The sequence below is a fragment of the Chrysemys picta genome, chromosome 9 (genome assembly GCF_011386835.1).
Source record: "Chrysemys picta bellii isolate R12L10 chromosome 9, ASM1138683v2, whole genome shotgun sequence".
Lineage (NCBI taxonomy): Eukaryota > Metazoa > Chordata > Testudines > Emydidae > Chrysemys > Chrysemys picta.
In genome coordinates, this window is record NC_088799.1 from 61896318 (window position 1) to 61911950 (window position 15633).

General features: G+C 46.4%; 1 protein-coding gene across 1 annotated transcript; it reads left to right on the forward strand.

The window, feature by feature from the left end:
• The first annotated feature begins 351 nt into the window (after window positions 1-351).
• On the forward strand, window positions 352-13559 carry RBMX2 (RNA binding motif protein X-linked 2). Its single transcript, XM_005310933.4, has 6 exons — window positions 352-758; window positions 1153-1268; window positions 4012-4063; window positions 5325-5454; window positions 7712-7892; window positions 10710-13559. Exons 1-6 carry the CDS (start codon window positions 754-756, stop codon window positions 11171-11173), a joined length of 948 nt encoding a protein of 315 aa, XP_005310990.2. The 5' UTR covers window positions 352-753; the 3' UTR covers window positions 11174-13559.
• The last annotated feature ends 2074 nt before the right edge of the window (window positions 13560-15633 follow it).

A 15633-nucleotide genomic window follows, 5' to 3' on the forward strand; every position in this document is an offset into this window, starting at 1 on the left:
GTCTCACTATGCTGGTTTCTCTGGTGGGAGGGAAGGAGAGGAGAGGGAAGGGGGAAGGTTGGTCATGGCAATGCAAAGGGGGGAACCCATGCCTCTCAAGTCCCCCCCCTTTAGGAAAATTCTAGTTGTGCCCCGTGGCTGGGCACCCAGTACTCACAGGGGTGTGTAGGAGTGATAGTGAACCAGGGGTACTACTGCCTCCCCACTTCCCACAGGCACCCAGCACCCACCTCCAGCACAATCTCCTCTGCCTCCCCCAGGAACCCCCCCATCCTGAGCCGCCTGCCTCCCAGCTAGACACCCACCATCCCCCCACATCCTCTCGATACCCAGCCCCCGCAATCCGTTCGCAGCCCTGTGGGCCGCGTAGCGCAAGTTTCGGACAGCCATGGGACATGGCCCAGCGGGACGCGCTGCCCACAGGCGCTGCGGCGCTCAGCCCTTGTCGGCGCCATGATCTCTGGTCGGCGATGACTGGCCCTGGGCGACCCCTGGGAACGCAGCGCTCTAACGCGCTGAGGAGCCTGGCCGGGCCCTCGGCCCAGGGAGAAGCCGGTGGAAAACCGCTCGGGGTCAACTGCCCTCTTTTCGCTCCCCTCCTCCACCCAGCAAGCGGCGACAAACAAGGGAGCGCGCAGCTCGGCCCAGGGGCGGAGCTTACCGCGGGGACTCGGGTGCGCGCTGTCTCACTTCCCGAGCGGGCTCCCCGAGAAGTGCGCGTGCGCGAGAGTTTGGGGCCTTGTAGTTGCCACGATGAAGTAGGTTTGGGGGGGCCGTTCTCCCCGTGGGGCCGCTTTTGGGGGCTACATGGGGGTAGGGAGCTGCGTAGGGGGTACACGGGAGCTGTTTGTGGGCGCTGCATGGGGGGTGCAGGGCGGCTGTTTGTGGGGGATGAGAGACTGCGTAGGGCGTATGGGGCCTGTTTGGGGATGGCTGCATGGGGATATGAGGGGGCAGGGAGCTGCACAGGGGATTACGGGGCTGTTCGTGGGGGGGGGGCTGCATGGGGAGATGGGGGCAGGGAGTTGCATAGGGGATACAGGGGGTGTTTGTGGGTGGGCTGTATGAGGGGGTGGAGGGGCTGTGTTTGGAGGGATGCATTGGACAGGGAGATGTCCATACCTTGGTAACTGTTTGGCCTTTGCCCTGCAGCCCCCTGACGAAGGTGAAACTGATCAATGAGCTGAACCAACGGGAGGCTGAGCTGGGCGTACAGGAGAAGGTGTCATGGCATGCAGAGTACAGTGATAGCGCCTGGATCTTCGTGGGTATGTGCTTGGTACAGCAATCTTGGTACTAGTTCCCCCAGGACCTGTATCATGACCCCTGTGAGTCAGCTCTGGAGGCTGAGCGGGGAGTGAAGTCTATTTCACTGTTGCTGTGTGTTGTAACAATGTCAGTCTCTATTGAGAGGCACTGAGAGAACATGTTGTGGGTGCAAGGACTCCCAGAGTCTTCCTCTCTGGTAAGTTGCTCAGGGGATGGATCATGCAGTCTTGATATGCTTTAGGCCCAAAGAGGCTCAGGAATAAGGAGCTCTAGGATTTCTTTCTTTCCTAAGACTTCAAGACTCTTTCCTAGCTCTCCCAGGTTCAGATTATGGACTTCAAATTTGCTGTTGTGAGGGACTTGTTCCCCTGCTGCTGTAAAAGTGTAATCTCTTCTGTCCTGTGTCTGGTCACAGTGGGGTCCTGGTCTATGACTGGGATCCTTACACACTGCTATAATACAAATATTATTACTATTAATAATGAAAATAAAACTTTCAATGGAAAATATTTGTTTGTACTGTGACCAATGTGGGAATGTTGGTAATATTTTTATGATTCTAATATGCATCTTAGTTTACCTCTTCTCTCAGGTCTTGTCTACACTGCCACTTTACAGTGCTGAAACTTTCTCCCCCTGAGCGATGCAAATTTCAGTGCTGTAAAGTGGCAGCATAGACAGTGCACCAGCACTGCTGGGAGCCACGCTCTCCTCGTGGTGGTGGTTTTTTTACAGCACTGGGAGAGCTCTCTCCCAGCGCTGGTGCCACAACTGCACATCCACATTAAAGCGCTGCCTCAGCAGCGCTTTAACATTGGTAGTGAAGACGTACCCTCAGTGATGCATGCCCTGAATGGAAAGAGCAGGAGACTTGAGGTGTTTTGTCATGTAACTGTCTGGGGTATCATGAATGGGTTGTTCAGGACTGGCTGGGACCAACTCATATCAATTGACTGAGACAATGGAAACCCCAGTGACTGAACAGTTGACAGCTATCAATGGGAGGCTCCCAGCTTAACTAGGAAGACAATGTGGGGAAGTGACAGTAGGTGGTAAGAAGTACTGGGCTCAGAAAGAGACAGCGGGCTTTCCTGGACCTAAGACAAAGGGACAGACAGAGAAAGGAAACCAAGATGACTTCTAGCAGCGTGGCTCAAGGGAAACATGGCATTGGCCAGTATGGACTATGTCATAACCTTTGCTTCTCTTTGCTAACCTACAGACTTCCTGATGCTGTGTTCCAATTGACTAATAAACCCTACTCTGTTTTGAAAGGTAGCCTAGTGTCACTGCAAATACTTGCTGAGATGCATTGATCCCTGAAGAGGGGAAAAGTCTCTTGAACGGGAGTCTAGTTCAGTTGGATTTGCTGGGCAACACTCATGGGGGGAGCGGGGGTGGAGGGGGTGGAGGGAAACAGGACTGCTAGAGCCCAGAGGTTTGAGTCTGGGAGGTGTTGAGACCATGTGGCCTATCCTTGAGGAAGAGTGGGACCCCTTGGGAGTCTAGCACACTGAAGGGATACCTCCCAAAACATGTTTAAAAGTGAAGGCGTAGCACAGATCCACTGACTATTATGTTTTGTTCTCTACTCTTTCCCTTTGTATCCTTGTCTTCTCAGGGCGCTTAAACACACAGTGCAGTGTCTTTTTCCTACACTAGAACAATGGCATTGCTCATATGCATGCTCTGCCCCACACACTGCTATAACAGCAGCAATAAAGTTACAGGCAGGGGTGTGCAGAGAGAGGAACGGTTGCAGGAAGGCAGAAGGAAAGGTCCATAAAATCCTCCTAAACATGATGAGGAAAGCAGAAACACGTAGCCACCTCTAAAGTCCTCGGTGTACTATTAAAGGGGGCTCACTCAGAAAATTGAAGTATTTTAAATTAGTTTCAGAGCAATTCAGGCTGTCAGTGTCCCTTTTCAAAAGGAACATTAGGCTCTCTTGGCCTTCAGGTAACTCAAATGTCTGAAGTTCACACACTGTGTGGATAAATTCCCAGTGAGGAATAGTTTTACTCGGGGCTTGTGAGGATGAAATGTCACATTACTCTCTAAATAATTTGCCTAACTGCTTAGGGTGCTATTGAAGAAACAAAAGCTTGTGAGGATAGTGCTGTAACTATGTATCTAGAGTGGTGAAGATTAATGTCTAAAGAAATCTGCAGAATACAATTCTTCTATTCCTTAGTGTTACAATAAGGGGATTTCCTTTTTACTAACTGTTTTCTAAAAAAACAAACTAAATGCAAAACTTGCATCATCAGAAACATTGAGGATACAAAATCAAACACACCCATCAGGAAATGCAAAGTTAAATCTGTCAAATCAATCTTAACTTGTCCATGTTGCATATACTGGACCAGATTCTCAAGTGCTCAGATTTTCAAAAGAATTAAAAGTGTTGGGTGTTGAGTACTTCTAAAAACCTGATTCTCTGTATAATGAGGTTAATCCAAATTTCTCCATGTGTCTAGTGTTAATTTCTAGACTGGTGTCTAAATTAAAATTGTTTTATGCATTTAAGAAAGTTCTGTAGAACTTCTTCAGCATTATGAAATTGTTCTGACTAAATCAAATGACTTAAATATTTGAAGAATTGTTGCCTAGAGTATGGGAACCAGAGGAGAGGCATATTGGGTTGAGGGGATCGGCATGGTAATCCGCAAGGCCAGGAGGAAAGGCTGTACTGCAGTCCTATTCAGTTGAGCAGCATAACCTCTGCTTCCATCTCCTCAGGAGGTCTCCCCTATGAGTTGACAGAAGGTGATATCATCTGCGTGTTTTCACAGTAAGTGGAATTTCATTTTTCATTCTCAGTAGTTTAGGAGGGTTGCAGCATGAGGCCAAATGGTTGGTGTTATGCCTTGGTACAGTAACTCCTCCCTTAAAGTCGTCCCAGTTAACGTTGTTTCGTTGTTACATTGCTGATCAATTAGGGAACATGCTCGTTTAAAGTTGTGCAATGCTCCCTTATATCGTTGTTTTGCAGCTGCCTGCTTTGTCCACTGCTTGCAGGAAGAGCAGCCTGTTGCAGCTAGCTGGTGGGAGCTTGGAATCAGCCCCCCATCAGCTCCTCCAAGTTCCCTGTGCAGCAGCCGCCCAGCAGGGTACCAATTGCCGGCAGTTCAGCTGTCCCTCCCCCCCACTGCCATGTGCTGCTCCTGTCCTTTGCCTTGGAGCTGCTCCCGGGAGCCTCCTGGTTGCTGTGCAGGGGAGGGAGTAAGAGGGGGGCTAATGTCAGGGTGTCCCTCTCTCCCCTACTCCTGCCCCCCATTTACCCCTTCTCCATATAGAGCAGGGTGGGGACATGACAGGGCTCAGGATGGAGAGAGCTTGCTAGCCATAGCTGCTATCTCCAACTTCTTGATCTTTTTAAAGGCAGTGTACTTAGAGTGGTGTCAGCGTACTTAAAGGGGCAATGCGCATCTCTCTCCCACACACAGGGTGTGTGTCTCTGTCTCCCATGCTGTCTCCCCTCCCTGCATTTGTACTGCCTTGTAGCATGTGAGGCTACATTAACAACGTGTTAATCCTTGAGGGCTCAGCTGAATGCTACTTCATCATTTAGCAGTAAGGCATTCCCCGGGAAATATCCCACCTTCTTCCACCCTCTAACTTCACCACCTCAACCAAGCTTCACAATCATCATTGCTGTGAACAGTAAAATTTGTTTGTTTAAAACTTATACTGTGTGTGTGTGTGTGTGTATGTATATATGTATATATAATATAGTTTTTTGTGTGGTGAAAAAAATTTCCCTGGAACCTACCCCCCCCCCCCATTTACATTAATTCTTATGGGGAAATTGGATTTGCTTAACATCATTTCACATAGTCGCATTTTTCAGGAACATAACTACAACGTTAAGCGAGGAGTTACTGTACTGCATGAGACGTGGTCTCTCAGAGACACCCCCCCCCCCCTATATAATTGCAGGATGAATCTCGAGGGCTGGTGACTTTTCCTATTAGGTTTTCCATGGAATTGTTATTTCCCTCGCCTTTGGTGCTAAGACTGAGCATTTGTGACTACACTTTTTTTCTTTCTAGATATGGAGAAATTGTGAACATTAATCTGGTGCGAGATAAAAAGACTGGAAAATCGAAAGGTTTCTGTTTTATTTGCTACGAAGATCAGAGAAGCACCATACTTGCTGTTGACAACTTTAATGGGATCAAGGTTGGTATATCAAAGAAAAGAGACCTGCCTTTAAATAAAGTCCTGTCTGTGCCCAGATTGGCTGCTAGTATAGGGCTGTTATTTGCCATGACATTAGGGCACCCAGAGCTCCAATTCACCATTCTTTCCATGTCCAGGGGTGCACAGTTAGAAGCATTTGTGGCTCCCCTAGTGTCTGCAGAGGGAATTACAGCAGTATATTAGTGCCACAAGAGCAGAGATGTCCAATATGGCACATGGGCTGGATCTAACCTTCAGAGCCCTTTCCTCTAGTGTGCAGCATCCTCTATAACTCGCAAAGGGATCTGGTCTCCAGCTACCCACCTAGGGCAGCTCAGGTATGGAGCAGGAGATGGAGTGAGTAGAATTGTGAAGGGAGCCTGTGTCTGATTCCAGGCATTTATGCCTCTCCCCACCTTAGCATCAGCCCTTTGTACAGCTGGCTCACAACACCCCACAATGTGACATTGAAGGAGGATCCTGTCCAGTCTCTCTGCTCCTGCTGTGGAAGCAGGCTCCTTCCTCCTCCTTACCACATTGAAGCCTCCCCAGTACTGGGGTCAGAGGTGGCTTCTTTTCAGTCCATCCCCCCACTCCCTCACCGCGGCTGTTGGGACCCACAAGAGAGGTGGCAGCTTCTAAGTTACAGGGAGCAGATCTGGAGGTTGGGAGAGAAATGCCCCAAAGAGGGGGTGAGGGGAGTGCTCAATAGTGTATATAACTGGAGGAGAATTGTTCACAAAAAGGTGTGTATGTGGGTCACGGCAAAGTGGTCATGAGAAATGCCAGGAGTGGAGGAGTCAGTTTGTCTCTAAATGCCACATTGATGTTCACTGACTAAAGAGGCTCATTTTGCAGGCAGATAATACTGCAAAACGGCCCTGTGCCCTTAGCTCTTGAACCTTTCACTTGCCACAGAATGTGTTTGATACCCTTGTGCTAGAGTTCTGGCAGAGAAGGCACTTCCATATTTAACCCCTGTTTTTAGGCTTGAACTCTTCAGCAAAAGATCTTTTTGCTCCCCAAGGAGAATGCTGTTCACACCTGATAAGATCTTTCTGAACATCTTATCAACATGCGGAATAAAGTGTGCCTCCAAAAAATCACTGTGAAGCAGGAGCTTCCCCAGGCCACAGTTCCAAGCAGCTGGTTCCATCAGCAGAAGTACAGTGCTCAGAGCTCTGACCACACTAATGTTGCTGTTCCCCAATCACTGCGACTGTCCTTAAGCAGAGCAGCTCTCAATCTCCTTGATAAACTTCCTCCTTGTGCCCTTTCTGTCTGCTAGTGTTTCTGAAGCTTTTGTGAGCCAGCTGCAGCCGTCATCCCCCCTGTCAATGGGCACATTGGACTCCTGTTGTCACCCATTGCCTCATACAACTTTGTTGGCCTTGGTCCCAGTGAGAGTCATGGAGTTTCTTTCTTTCTGGTCATGGAGCTACTCATTCTCCAATCCCAGCACCATACCTGCTCCGAGTGTCATTGCAACCCTGCTTCACAAAAACTGCTATATCCTGGGCCTTGGAACTGACGTCTGGTTCTGTCAGTCTTACAGACTCTCTTTGAGGCTAGGAACATGCAGATCCTCCCTCTCTGCTTCTTGTTTCTCCCTATCGTATATATTGGTTCTCACCCAACTCCAGGGATTAGGACTCACCTCCCCATTTTACACTTCTTGGTAGCATCTTATTTCTTTGTACAAGGAAACCCCTCTGACGAGACTGTCCCAGGAGTGTTCCCCTGGCTTTTGGGCTGTGGCTGGGTACTCATCTTCACAAAGCCCTCTTACTCACAGCGCTGAGGGGTCACTCATTATTTTTCCAATGTATTAGTGATAACGTTTTTGGTACGTATGAGTATTTTACGCAGTGTGGAAGGCCATGGAAGGTGGCATGTCTCCCACAGTCATCTGATGCTGTGGTAGAGAGGAGTGCAGGGACAGGGAGAGCTCATGGCTGCCACTGCTTGGATAGGGGATGTTTCAAACTATAGCTGGATTGATCTGGCCTTCTGGTGTCTGAATGGCTCTACTTTGAGTCCTGGGGCAGGGCATGTTCTCTGTGACCGGGGTTTGTAACAGAACCTCTTCTAATGTAATCACAAAGAGGGAGCCTGGTCATGCACTGTGAAAGCAGGAGGTCTTGAGCCCAGGCTTGGAGCCCAAGTCCTGTGGCTTTCGCCTGTGTGCTGTGTACTTTCTGTAGCCTTGTGGGCTTATTGGCAGCTTTACTAATGATCCAGCCTTTCCTTTGTATAGATAAAAGGAAGGACAATTCGGGTGGACCATGTCGCTAACTATCGCCCTCCAAAGGACTCTGAGGATATAGATGATGTAACAAAAGTCCTACGTGAGAGAGGCTGTGGGGCTAAAACTCCTCCACCTACTTCATCTGACTCTTCCTTAGAAGACAGTGAGGTACCAGTGAAAAAGCTTAAAGGTGAAGCATGTTCCTACCAGAATCCTAATCCTGGAAACACCACGCCAGAACTCCTCAATCCCGCAAGGCATTGAGCTGCACAAACAAGCAGTTGCCAATGGGAACAGTATGGGGAGACATAGGCTAGGTTTACACTACGAGGGGGGTCGACCTAAGATACGCAACTTCAGCTACGTGAATAGCATGGCTGAAGTTGCGTATTTTAGGTCAACTTACCTGGCTGTGAGGATGGCGGCGAGTCCACTGCTGCCGCGCCGCCGTCGACTCCGCTTTCGCCTCTTGCCACGGTGGATTTCCGGAGTCGACGGCAGAGCGATCAGGGATCGATTTTATCGCGTCTAGTGAAGACACGATAAGTCGATCCCCAATAGATCGATTGCTACCCACCGATCCGGCGGGTAGTGAAGATGTGCCCATACTCTTGGTGTCTAGGTTGTCCTTTGCCATCCTGCTAGGGGAATCCATTGTCCTGCATTCTGCTGGCTGTGGATCTCTTCTCCCTCTTCCCCCTCCCCCTCCTGCCCCCTTCCAAGACCTGCACACTCTGCTTTACCAGATGGATCCTTTATGCACAGAGTTCTCTCAGCTGAAGCTCCTGGCTGGCTGCAGGGCTACACCTGAGAGCGGTGGGGTTACCCTTAGTTTGGAGGGAAGGGGGTTGGATTCCTGATTTTAAAGCTTAGATGTACTTGCCTGTCTCATTTCAACATATCATGTGTGCCTTACACGTGTTGCCTGGCACAATCAGATTGTGCAGAATCTAAACTTCTTTAAGTTAGAAGAAGGCACAACAATATCCAATGGTAGGAAGCTATCATTTTTTCTCTGTTTTTGATGAGATTATAAATTTGGTTGATAAAGGTAATAGTGTTCATGTAATATGCATAGACTTCTGTAAGGCATTTGACTTGGTACCATGACATTTTGATTTAAAAAAAAAAAAGATATAAAATGAACATGGTACGCATTAAATGGATTAAAAGCTGGCTAACTGATAGGTCTCCAAACGTAATTGGAGATGAGGAATAATCATTGAGCAGGTGTGTTTCTAAGAAGCCCGGTAAGGATCAGTTCTTGGCCCTATGGTATTTAACATTTTTTATCAATGACCTGGAAGAAAATATCAAATCATCACTGATAATGTTTGCAGATGATACAAATTGGGGGAGTGGTAAATTAATGAAGAGGACAGGTCACTGATTCAGAGTGATATGGATCGATTAGTAAACTCAGCACAAGCAAACAATATGTGTTTTAATATATCTAAATGTATATATCTAGGAACAAAGAAGGTAGGCCATATTTACATGATAGGGGCCTCTATCCTGTGAAGCAGTGACTCCAGAGTGATTTGGGGAGCATGATGGATAATCAGTTGAACTTGACCTCTCAGTGTGATGCTGTGGCCTAAAAAGCAAATGTGATCATAAAATGTATAAACAGGATACTCAAATAGGAATAGATTGTGATGGATTCTGTATCACTGGAAACTTTTAAATCAAGACTGGATTTTTTTTTTTTTTTTTAATGCTCTGATTCAAACAGGAATCCTTTCAGAGAAGTTCCATGGCCTGTGTTAGACAGGAAGTCAGATGGCATGATCACAATAGTTACTTCTGGTCTTGGAATCTATGAAAGCCTTTAAATTGAGACCAGATGCTTTTCTAAAAAAGGTGCTCTTGTTCAAACAAGTAATGGGCTTAAAACAGTTTACTGGGTGAGGCTCTCTGGCCTGTGTTATACAGCAGGTCAGACTAGATGATCACAGTAGTCCCTTCTGTCCTTAAAATCTATGATATTGAAAAAGGCAGGCAAGGGTGGGTTTTTTTTTTGTTTTTTGTTTTTTTTTTAAGCCCTCATGGCTTCAAGGAACTTTAAAAATGTTTACTGAGTTAGCTGATATACTGCCCAAGTGTGCAGAGAGCCTGAAACAATGGCTTAGATGTGAGCTCTTTGGCTCTCCATTAATCTCTTTTGAAATGTCAACTTTAAAGCCCAGTGCTAATGCTTCAGTGTGAACATTAACTATTTAACTGCTAATCGTTTTAGAGGATGGAACAGGGAGGTCTGTGAGAAGGAAATCCAGAGGGAACACAGAAAAGAGTCAGGAAAAGGATGGCAAAGGAAGAGAACTGCAGGGCGGGCACAGCATTGGATGTAATGGGAAGCAGATTTTCCCACTGAGTGGTGCTGAATGTCGCAATAAAACTGAATACATAAAGTATAGTTGCTACCTAAAGGATCTATTCTCTCTCTCTCACTCTCTCTCTATGTCCACTGACATCGGGGAGATTGGCTATGGATGCACGGTGGGGAGGCTGTATAGTACACTGGCCCATGTCCCATAATTAAACATGGAATCTAGCCCTCTCCTTGGAGTCAAGCATCTCTGTCTTAAACACACCCACTGGATGGATATCTTAATTCTTATTAAAGAAAACCAGTACAAATGTGTTAAGGATGGACTGCGGTAATCCCTCACTCAGATACTTGGTACAGTAGATGATACCAAGTCAAATCAAAATGTGCCTGCACAGCTTAGCTGGGAAGCTTGTGTGTGTGGTGGGGTGGGCAGTGTGAAATCAGGGAATGGGGGGAGAGCTTCCTGATATGGGGTGCTGACAGCATGGAGTGGTGGGAAGAGTGGGTGAGGGCAGCATGGGAGGCTAGGAGCCTTCTGTGGTCAGGAGCTGGAAATGTTGGAAGGAAAACATTCTAGGGTGAATGGAACATGGGGAGCTGCTGTAGCATGCGGGGTTGAGGCTGAGGCAGTGCTTGCAGGAGTCTCTCTCTCAAAGGGATCAATCTGTATTTCAGATAAAGAGAAGAGCAAAAGAGAGCAGAAGGAGAAGAGGAGGGGCCTGCAAGGTGTGAAGAGGGCCCTCCCTGCAGGAGAGCCACCTCCCACAGCCTGGATTAAAAAGGAAAAGGAAGACTCTGCCTATGACCAATATGCTAACCCAAGGCAGCAGTCCCGGAATGGGTCTAGGCGAAAGCATGCAAGCAGGAGTTATCTGGAAGAGGAACCTGAGCAAGAGCAGTGCTGCAAGAGAGCTGTGGAGAGACGAGGGGACAAGGGGCACCAGGAGCAAAAGGGTCTGAGCAGTGCCTGGAAGGAGGAAAAGGCAGAAGACAAGAACAGAAAGGGGGAAGGCCGAAGCAGCAGACAAGAGGAATATCTAGGGAGCACTAGATCAAGAGAGCGATGGGAGAAAAGCACCAGGGACCAGCATGCCAGGGAAAGAGAGCTGTCTAGCTCTCGGGACTCCAGCCGCTATTGACCTGCCTGTCCTGTGACTGCAGACTGAGCAGTACTCCAGGCCACTGGTGCTCCCTGTGGAGAAAAACTGTGGATAGCTAGTAATTGGAAGGGGGAGGAAAACCCCACCTGTTGAATCCATTTCTAAGCTTGCCTCGAAGCCTCTCTCCTACTAAACTCCAAGCATTTATGCCTCTGTGAGTGCAGTGAAATAGCACCGTATTTTCCTCCATCAGCTTTATCTCTCTGCTCCTTGTTCCTGCAGTCCTTCCTCAAGGACCAGAGAGCCAGGCACCCTCCTGCTGTTGTCTTAGCTGGTGGAAATGGCTGAGGTCTAGGGCGGACACTCAAGTTGCAATCTACAGTAAATGCCCTGTGTTGTTAATAACAGTGAGATGCCTCCCAGGTAATGAGCTTTGTCTGGCCACTTCATTGCTGGCCCCTGTAGTTCTCGGAAATAACCTGTGTCATCAGTTCTGTTGGTGAGGGTTCCTTGCCTAGACTGACACAAGTGGTGAATGTGTCTTCAGTAGTCCATATAACCTGGATTTATGTCAGCTGAGGAATTCTAATGTGGCTGTTTGCTACTGCCATGAATTCCCAAGTGTTGCATTGTGGAGTCAGGATAGCTTACTGTTTTAAATGTCATTTAATGCTTACCTCCTCCCTCCAGATCTATGGCTGTTTTACTATTCTAGGAATAATAAAACTACTTCGAACAAACGGCCTGCTTCAGGTCATCCCTGAGAGAGAGCGTGTGACCAGTCTGGGGCTGCTTATCAACACTTTGTTCTATATGTGTGTCTGATTGCTGTAAGGGGATTTGTTGTATGAATAAAAGGGGTTAATTTAAGAAGAGGCTGACTACCTCCAATCCTGTGCTGAGTCTGTCAGGGGCAGGGCTGTCCCTGTCTGGGGAACTGAGAATAAAGAACTTTGGCTGGTTTTACAAAGACTGTCTCTCAAGGATGGGGGAACAGATGGTAGGGGTCTGAAGTAGGCCTGCCCAGGACTCTAGGTAAGATAGACATGCATGTAGATGTCTTTTTTAAAAAAAACTATGCTATGCTTTGTTCCTACGGTTAAGATTAAACAATACTTCTGATTTAAAATGAGAATGTTTTGGGCCACTGTATTCTGTGCTGATCACAAGCTCCCGAAGGGAGGAACTAGAGATGCCAAGTCAGACCTGCTGGGTAAGCCCAGTTGATGCAGAGTGTGGTATACCACACGGCATGGCCTAGGATTGGGAAAACTGTCAGAGTCCACCTCAAGGAAGATAAAAGTCCGTGACTTCAGGAGGGTGCCTTCAGAGATCAGAGAGAGGTCAGAGGTGCAGCTCGCGCCATAACTATGACAGTTTGTACAAAGCGCTGTCCTACTCCTGCTGGAAGATACTATTCTAACTTTGTATGTTTTTATTTTAAGGGTCTGAAAGCAGTCTAAGTGCTACCTTTAAACCCTTGAGGGAAAAGGCCGAATGCAGCTAATATAGCTTGTATTCCTTGGAGAGCAGGGAGAGAAATGTAGTCTGCCTCATGGTAAAACCTGCCATGGTCCCCATAGCCTGTTGCTGAGCAGTGTCCTAATGTCTAGATGCCAGAAGGGACCATTCTGGCCATCCATTCTGGCCACCTGTATAACACAGCCCAGAGAATATCACCCAGCTGTTCCTATATGCTAGGGTCCAAGTAAACGAGTACAGCCACCTTACTTTTCCAAGCTGTGCTAGCACACAATGCCATCTATAGTGGATTGTGCATTCTCTGAGCTCCACTCAGTGGGTCCAAATACACTCATGGACTCTGCTGCCTTTTGTGGGTTTGGTTTCCCCTCACCCAAGCTTGTACCATGCTGAGCTTCTTAAGCTTCACTCCCCCTTTGGAGGCAATAGATACCCCATTGGGGTCTGCTAGTGTCATAAATATAGGTGCAAAGGTAGCAACCTTTATGTATGCAGTAGCATAAAATCCCTCCTTGGCAGCTGTACTGGATTGCTTTACCTGTAAGGGATTAAACAGTTCAAATAACCTAGTTGGCACCTGACCAGAAGGACCAATGAGGAAAGAAGATACTTTAAAATCCGGGGTGTGGGAAGGATTTGTTGTTGTTCTCTTTGTTTGTTCCCTCTCCGGACAAAATATACCTGGAATAATCCATCTAAAAACCACAAAAATTGTAAGTAGGGCAAGGAAATGCATTAGGTTAGCTTTTGTTTTAGCTTGTGAATTTTCCTATGCTACAGAAGTAGTTTTATTCCTGGTTTTGTAACTGTGATGCTGAGCCAGAGGGGATTCCTCTGTGTTTTAAATCTTTTATTTACACTGTAAAGTTACCTTCCATCCTGATTTTGCAGGTGTGATTCTATTTTTTTCTTTATAAATAAAGTTCTTCTTTTAATAACCTGATTGATTTTCAGTGTCCTGAAGACAGTGTCTGGTCTGTGCTCACATTGCTAAGGCAATTGGTTGGTATATTATTCTCAAGCCTCCCCAGGAAAGGGGGTGAAGGGGCTTGGGGGGGATATTCTGGGGGGATAGGGATTCCAAGTGACCCTTCCCTGAATTTTTGTGTAAATCACTTGGTGGTGGCAGCAATACTGTCCAAGGACAAGGAAAGGAATTTGTGCCTTGGGGAAGTTTTAATCTAAGATGGTAGAATATAAAATTAGGGGTTCTTTCATGCAGGTCCCCACATCTGTACCCCAGAGTTCAGAGTGGGGGGGGGAACACCCTGACAGCTAGGTTCCTGGAATTTGGCTCCTAGAGTAGGGGGAGGGGATGTCACCCAAGCCCAGCACTTGTGGTACTGAAAGAAGCTGTCACAGAAGATTGTGCAGAGCTGCACATTGTGATCATCCCTCTCCTTTCTTACATGCTTTAAGCAGTGAAATAGTTTACACTCTAATGGCAACATTTGTTATCAAGGAGTATCTTAGTCTCCATCAAGATGAGTTCTGTCTCATGTGGCCAGGGCCTGGGCAGTGCACAGTCCGCTGCTGACCCTGTGTGTAATGGCTAAGTTCTATCACTTCAAACCTCGTCAGTTATAATTCTGACCAGTCCCTCTGCATAGTGGTCCAGTTTCCAGTTCTATGGGATCCTGCCAACTTCTGTGAGCTAATGTCACAATGGGCAATGGCCAGCTGTAGCCACCAGCATTGTTCACCTGGGCAGTAAGGAAAGGATTAACAGGCCCTTTACGGGTCTTAATGCTGTTACTGAATTTGAAATGTTTCACAATACTTGATTAGAAATTTTTTTAAATTATCTAGATGTCTTGCTATAGCAAATGGCAGCTAAAAAAGTTTCTGCCAACTTCACTCAATTTGAAACAGTGAAAAGAATAAACTTTAGTTTGAATAAGATGTTTTAAACTAAAACATATATTGAGAAAAACATACCAGGGCTATCAATCCATTCAGGTGAATGATGGCCCATAGATGTGGTTGGTTGGTATTTTCATGTTGACCAATACATGCTGGCTAGCATATATATTGTATTATGTATTATCTGCACCATATACATTAGAATGCATTAAGCACAAATATTTTGTAGCAGTTATGTAGTCTAAATTGGTCTATACCTTTACTATAATTCTGTTAAGTATCTCATAATACCTTGCATGAGTTGAAGTAAGCTTGGGTTAAGTAGATACAAAAGTTGTCTGGATCAGGGCCTATGATTATTTTACCATAGCAACAGGTAGGGATTTTCACAGGCCAGTACTGGAGAGTCCCAAAGGACCAGGATGGATATGATTGTTCTACCTTAGTACAAATCTAGGAGGTGCCTTCATGCTCATTGGGACCTCGAATGCATGTGTTCAGAACAAAGAGATGAGGGGTACACCATGGTACCAGAAAGATAAGGTAGAAAGCTGAATAGTTAAATCTAGTTTTAGATGACATATAACGTACCTTTTATCTGTAAACAGGTAGGGTATAAAAAGATGGCTTGAGGGGTGTAACCTTGGGAGCATACCTGCTGCATAAGGTGAATGTAACAATGTTGTACAAGGTGCTTTAATGGAGATAGGTTCACTATGATACCATTTTCCTGTACTAGATTCTTATTGGCTTATAGCAAAAAACCTGACATTGGTTGTTTGGTCTCTTTAAAAAAAAAAAAATAAATATATATATATATATATATAATCTTAACCAAAGTGTGGTCAAGCATTTCACTATAACATTTATCAACACTTTATGTTGTTGAGATAATTAAAAAACCTAATTTTTTCAATCTTTCCTCATAAGTCATGTTTTCTAGATCATTAATCATTTTGGTTGCTCTTCTCCGGACTCTATCCAATTTGTCCACATCTTTCCTGAAACGTGGCACCCAGAACTGAACATGATACTCCACTTTTGAGGCCTAATCAGAGCGGAGGAATTACTTCTCGTGTCTTGCTTACAACACTCCTGCTAATACATCCCAGAATGCTGCAAAAACACCAAACATCAGTGTTATACTGTTGATT

Bases quoted from the DNA above. Each gene is read 5' to 3' on its own strand.
- RBMX2 (XM_005310933.4), top strand. The intron at 5,455-7,711 runs GTTGGTATATCA...TCCTTTGTATAG, and splicing joins ACAACTTTAATGGGATCAAG to ATAAAAGGAAGGACAATTCG. The intron at 7,893-10,709 runs GTGAAGCATGTT...TCTGTATTTCAG, and splicing joins ACCAGTGAAAAAGCTTAAAG to ATAAAGAGAAGAGCAAAAGA.